General features: G+C 39.0%; 1 protein-coding gene across 1 annotated transcript; it reads right to left on the reverse strand.

Annotated features, from left to right (window-relative positions):
• Positions 1-392: 392 nt before the first annotated feature.
• gjd2b (gap junction protein delta 2b) lies at positions 393-5,678 on the reverse strand. Its single transcript, XM_072656850.1, has 2 exons — positions 5,323-5,678; positions 393-2,664 (listed from the first exon to the last, which is right to left on the reverse strand). Exons 1-2 carry the CDS (start codon positions 5,391-5,393, stop codon positions 1,821-1,823), a joined length of 915 nt encoding a protein of 304 aa, XP_072512951.1. The 5' UTR covers positions 5,394-5,678; the 3' UTR covers positions 393-1,820.
• Positions 5,679-6,622: the final 944 nt, after the last annotated feature.

A 6,622-nucleotide genomic window follows, 5' to 3' on the forward strand; every position in this document is an offset into this window, starting at 1 on the left:
CTCAGTGACCTCAACAGCGGTCATAGCCAGACGTGTCTGGTGCCTTAGGGCCCTCAGGGAACAGGACGTCTCCTGGCCTGCCCTGAGCGGAAGCTGCTGCCACAAACACAGTGTCAGCTTCGGTCCGGCTCTGCAGTAGGAAACACTCCGCTCCCGGATCGGGTTTAAGCATCACCGTGCTGACCGCGCTGAAAAACAACACGCAAGCGCTTTGACAGGTTGAAAGAAAGTTGATTCATAGAGAAGGAGAACGGAAGAGTGCAGCCGACAGGGGCTTTGGGATTTGCCTGACAGCCAGAGCGTTATTTTTTTTTTTAGGATAGAAGTGTGTGAGAAAGCAACGCACAGCACACAGGGTCTTACAGTGATGAATTCCATCATTTATTTTTTTTCACCTGGTAACATCACTCCTGTGGGACATGAAAGCACCAGGGGCAATTTGTATAGAAATCAAATTGCACTGTATGTACACTCTTTAAAATAAAGGTGCCAAATAGAGTTCTTTAGACGAACTACTTTTGGTTGCCTGCAGAACCTTGTGACTAATTAAAAGGTATCCATTAAAAGGTAAACAATATATAGATATCTTGGCAAATAAAATCAATGTACATTGTATTTGTAACTTTAATATTTAGGGGAAAAAATTCTATAATATTCTATTATTTTTGCTGCTGTGGGTAATTGTAGTTAGTAAAAGTAGCCATTGGCAGATATTATCTGTATTCTGTCTTGATATAAGCAAAATTGTCCTCAAATATAAAAAAATATATATAAAAACAATCTCCCAACAAGAAACATTAGCCTTATTGCCCACATTTAAGCAGTGTAGGGAACCAAAAGTGGCCCAAAGAATCCTTTAGTTTGGAGCTTTCATTTTTAAGAGCATACTACTTTCTCTAAATGACATAAACATTAGATTACAGGAATATGAGTTTCTGTTAATGCTAAATAACACAATCGTCATCTTACTATTCCCATTCTCATATTGTTTTAGAATAAAGAAAAATACAGATATTTTTTCCACAGCAGGAATTCATGTCCCATGATCAGGGTTACAGTAGAGCCTTCTATTATATATGATGTGTATATCTTATGTACATGTATGGCACTTCAATAAAAGCAAGAGAATTTACTTTTCTTTGACAAAATAAAAGCAATGGGCGCTTTGGTGTAAACAGGCTAAATAAATAGATAAATATATATATATATATATATAGATAAATAAATAAATACATAAATAAGCACATCCACAGTGACATGTTAGCATTTGCAGCTGCAGGTCAACTTAAAGCAATGGAGTAAAAGCGGTGGCTCACTTTAAGGTACATGGTGCAAGCACAGGCAACGAAAAAACCACAGAATACAGAATCTATAGGAACTTCAAATAAAGATTATGTAGTGAATAAACCAAGATATGTAAGTCAGAGCTGCAGTCTACCAGGCTGATCTGAGGCATTCTACGTGACCAAGCGTGGGATGTAAAAATAGAAAATTTGAATCAAAGAAAAGACAAAAACAGATCTTCACAGCACAAGTTCAGGTTCATTTTGGCTTTTGAAATTCATATTTAGTGCAACGCATATCTGCCACCGAAAGTAGCACAGTCAACACATCAGAAACAAACAAACGAAAAACAAATATGAAATAATATGAAAACAAGTTTCCCAAGTGCCTTTGAGAGATAATTCTTGGTTCTTTTGTTTTGCTTGTCCACAAAAGACAAATAAAACAGTCTACACCTCTGTGTAGCTTTACAGACAAGACGAGAGTCTGTTAAATGGTCCATTGTTCATTTACATCTGCTGTAACACACCTAGGCCTCAGACGTAAGCGGAGTCGCTGGACTGAGTGCGTCCGAAGCTGGGCATACTCATCCTGGGCAGCTCCTTGTTCCTGATCTCGTAGATGGACTTCCTCCTGGCCTGCACGCCCCTGACTGCCGTCTTGATCTTCCTCCAGCCCAGGTGGTTGAGCTCGGCCAGGTTCAGCACCACGCAGATGCCACTGACAGCAAACATGAAGACCAAGAAGACAGTCTTCTCCGTAGGTCTGGATACATAGCATTCGACGTCTTTGATGCAGGGGTAGCGGTCGCACTCGTAGACCGCAGGGACATTGAAGCCATACAAGAAGTACTGACCCACCAGGAAACCAATCTCTAGAGCATTCCTGAAGACCACCTGGATGATGTAAAACCTGGAAATGCCCTCTTGTCGTCTCATTTTGGACTTAGTGGTCCGGATGGAGGAATGAGGAATGTCCTTCACCTCCAGGCACTCAGGCTCCGCTTCCTTGCTGGAGTTCTCTGTGTTCTGGAGCACCCCGTTAACAATGGCGTTTTTCAGCTTCTTGCTGTCATCTCGCTTCATGCAGTCCGTGTCCTTGTCCAGGCTCAGGTACACGGTGGAGTACCTGCGCTCTTTCTGTTTTGCTGACTGGTGCACGGAATAGGTGATGAAGCACAGGCTGGGTGTGCAGACCATGATGATCTGAAACACCCAGTATCTGATGTGGGAAATGGGAAAGGCTTTGTCGTAACACGCCTGGTTGCAGCCTGGTTGCAGCGTGTTGCAAACAAACATGGACTGCTCGTCGTCGTACACAGTCTCGCCCACAATGGCCACGATCAGGATGCGGAAGATCACAACCACAGTCAGGAGAATCCTGCAAAACAAACCACTATTTTAGAAAGCCTTACTCTGTGCTTCCACTCACTGGCCACTTTTGTTAGAAAGCCTTAGCCTGTGCATCCACTCACTGGCCACTTTATTAGAAACACCTAGACCGTGCCCCTACTTACTGGTCACTTCATTACCCCCCCCTCCCCCCCCCCACACACACACACCTTTTACTTCCACTCTCTGGCCACTTCATTAGAAACCCCTACCTTGTACTTCCACTCACTGGCCACTGTATTAGACCCCCCCCCGCCCCTTTGTGTCTTCACTTACTGCCCATTTAATTAGAAACATCTACTTTTAATGGGACCACTGTTGTGCAAAGGCAGTGGTCAATGAGTGTGTTTACTGTAAAACTCTATATAACATTAGAATAAACCCATATAAACTTAAAGTCAGTGGTCAGTGAGTGTGTTTACTGTAAAACTCTATATAACATTAGAATAAACCCATATAAACATAAAGTCAGTGATCAGTGAGTGTATTTACTGTAAAACTCTATATGACATTAGAATAAACCCTAATAAACATAAAGTCAGTGGTCAGTGAGTGTGTTTACTGTAAAACGCTCTATAACGTTAGAATAAACCCATATAAACATAAAGTCAGTGGTCAGAATGTGCTGTTTTAGAAAATATTTTAATTTGTAGGTTGGAAGAACACAGGCCTGCTTCTCTGTGAACCCTAGACACTGTATTAATATGATATATGATTGCTTTGTGAACCCTTCCAGCATACTAATTAAAAATTGCGTACTTTAGGGGATCTTTAGTAAGAGCCAGAGTTCTTGATTGAACTGTACAAATTTCCAGAACCAGTTGAACGGCTAAATGGTTTATTTATGAATATGCTTTATTCTGAATAATCTACTGAATACAATGCATAATTGATCAAAATGGGTCCCCTTATTGCTACAAGCAGAACTATTTTTGGTAAGAGTGTAATGTTAGTGTTTTGTTCATAAATATAAATACTGCTGAGGGCTCAGTTTCTCAAAAGCATCTTACTGTTAAAATCATATTAACTGTTTGAAAGTGTTCAGTGTGACGCTCACTATAAAAATTCTTCTCCATATGGACTAAGACATTTGCACAGTACTGCATTTCTGTGTCTTTTTTATCTGTTTATCTGTCTGTCTATTAGTCTGTGTCTGTCTGTTTATCTACCTATCTGTCCATCTATCTGTCCTTCTGTCTCTCAGCCAGTGGAACTACACATTTAAACAACCCAAAATACGGCCTGATATTTTAATATTCTATTTCTGTAAATAAAACATGTGAGTCTAAATAACCTTTTGTAACATATAAAGGATTTAACTTTATATGAATGTCCTAAACTAATCTACGCTTTTGCCTAGAATTGACCCAGCAAAAGACAGTTGAGGAACATGCAGTATCAATACTCCAGACACACCACCATTCAAAAGTTTGTAAATCAAAGGTTTTGTAGTTATAATATTTGTGTTATATTATTCAATAGGTATGCAATAATGTATACAGTGTATTTTAAAATATAACTGTTTTAGATGCTTCATGATTTACACATGCTTTGGAAGCAACAATGTAAAAAATAACAAACAATGCATTTAGTGTATGCATTGAATATTTAAAGTTGCTCATTGACTGGGATAAATAATGCTCAGGTACCATTTCACAAGTCTATTTACAACCCTGTTACCCTGCAAAAAGAAGCTGGAGAGATTGTAGCCAGGTAGCTTTTAGCTGTGCCCCCACTTACTTAATTAAACCTGTGTGTTTTCTTATGATGTGTGTTTAGCTCTAGTTTGGTAGTCGGCAGAGGTGGACCAGTTAAGTAAGTGAATGTTGGAGAGAAGTTATGGGTGGCTATTGGTAGTAGCTTTTAGCCTAGCACAGACCTCTGTTTGCTCCCCTCCTGGCTTTTGCTTCAGTGGTGATGTGCTGCTCTCTAATATCAACAAGACCATAATCTTCTGAAATCACCATCACGTTTTACTGTTTCACCAGCTTTGACTACGGCTAGCAGGTCTTTTGCCAGTAGGTTGGGTTTATGTAAAAAAAAATTTAACGAGGACAAAACAGTGTTCAAGGTTCACGGTATGTCCCTGCCATGTACTGAACTCTCAGCATTTAACTATGCCAAGATAAACATTTTCTGAGGCCCCTTTATGATTTGATCAATATTAGGAATTATGTACATTCATTTTGTTAGGACTTCAATCTGAATATTAATGTTATTAGACTTTCATGGGTATTTCCTGGGTATTAATAATGTTAGAACTTCATCCTGGATATTAATGTTATCAGAACTTAATTCTGGACTCTATTAAAGTTAATTATATTAATGTTATTAGATATTGATTTCAGATGTTAATGTTCTTAGAACATCAAAGAGCAAAAACATTTCTCACATGATCATTCTAGACTCCTTAAATATTTCTACATTATTTTACAGCTTTATACTGATAATCTGAAAGCTGCACTGTAAACAAATATTACCTACAAACAAATTCAACTCAAATAAACACTAGCATTTATTCAGTATGTGTTTGAGTTTAATCAGCTCAGTTGAGCTGGTGAACAAATTAGAACAATTTTTTTTATTAAAAACATTTATTCCAAACTTTTGAATTGTAAATCTCGCTTTCTCTATCTCTCTCTCTCACCTGCCGATCATGGTGGAGTGCTGCTGCACGGCTGCCTCCAGCAGCCTCTCCAGGATGGTCCACTCCCCCATGGCTGCTCATCCAGAGGAGATCCAGAGAAGATCCGGAGAAGATCCACTACGTTCCAAAGCTACAACTTCCAGAAAGGATCTCCAGAAGAGAGAGAGTTATCCACACAGAGCATTGGAGGAACTGTTCTCTTTTTCTGGTCTTTCACTGTCAATCTCTTGTGTGCAGAAGCATCATAAATGTGCTGAGCTGGTCCTCACTCTCTCTCTCGCTCATGTGCAGAACTGTCTGAAATGTGCTGATTTGTCTGTCTGTCCTGAGCTGTACTGCTGCAGCTTGTGCGGAGAGTGTGTTGGGGGTGTAATGTTTGCCTTGTGTTAATCCAGCTTTAAGTAGACTTACCCCCTCCACACACACAAACCCACACTCCACCCCTCCTCACACTCCTCCTCCTCTGTGTGTGTGACGCGTGCACAGGTTGCTGAGACAGAAAGCCAGTCAGGTTTTCTCTTTTTCATTATTCTGTGAAAGCGATGTTTGGGACTAATCCCTAGTAAAGTGATTGGTCATAATCTCAGATCAATGGGGGACACTGCCACACTTTTGTATGACCACAGACACATAGTATCTGTGTGTGTGTGTGAGTGTGTTTGGAGGGGTGGGTTCAGGTGAAGTTTAGTCGTTGATGTTGCCAACAGTGAATGAAAGTAAATAGCCTCCAATTAGCATAGCGGTACAGTAAACTGTGAAAAAATATCTGTGTTGACAGGATAGGTCTATTGAAAAGCTACTAATTAAAGTAGTTACTAATTCACAGCAGTATCTGAGTAATTCAGAGTAGATACTGAATAATTCATAGCAAATACTGAATAATTCATAGCAAATACTGAATAATACATAGTAATTACTAAATAATTCATAGCAGATACTGAATAATTCATAGTAGATACTTCATCATTTATAGTGGATACTGAATAATGCATAGTAATTACTGAATACTTCATAGCACATACTGAATAATTCATCATAGATACTGAACCATTTATGGTGGATACTGAATAATTTATAGTAGGTACTGAATTATTCATAGTAGATAGTGAATCATTTATAGTGGATACTGAATAATGCATAGTAATTACTGAATAATTCATAGCAGATACTGAATAATTCATAGTAATTACTGAATACTTCATAGCAGATACTGAATAATTCATAGCAGATACTGAATAATTCATAGTAATTACTGAATACTTCATAGCAGATACTGAATAATTCATAGCAGATACTGAAT

Source organism: Salminus brasiliensis, chromosome 1 (genome assembly GCF_030463535.1).
Source record: "Salminus brasiliensis chromosome 1, fSalBra1.hap2, whole genome shotgun sequence".
In the NCBI taxonomy this organism is placed as follows: domain Eukaryota; kingdom Metazoa; phylum Chordata; class Actinopteri; order Characiformes; family Bryconidae; genus Salminus; species Salminus brasiliensis.

What these genes read in the sequence shown, in the direction of transcription:
- gjd2b (XM_072656850.1), bottom strand. Translation starts at nt 5,393, where the DNA reads ATGGGGGAGTGGACCATCCTGGAGAGGCTGCTGGAGGCAGCCGTGCAG. An exon ending in CACTCCACCATGATCGGCAG is followed by an intron (nt 2,665 to 5,322) that starts GTGAGAGAGAGA and finishes TTTGTTTTGCAG; the next exon opens with GATTCTCCTGACTGTGGTTG.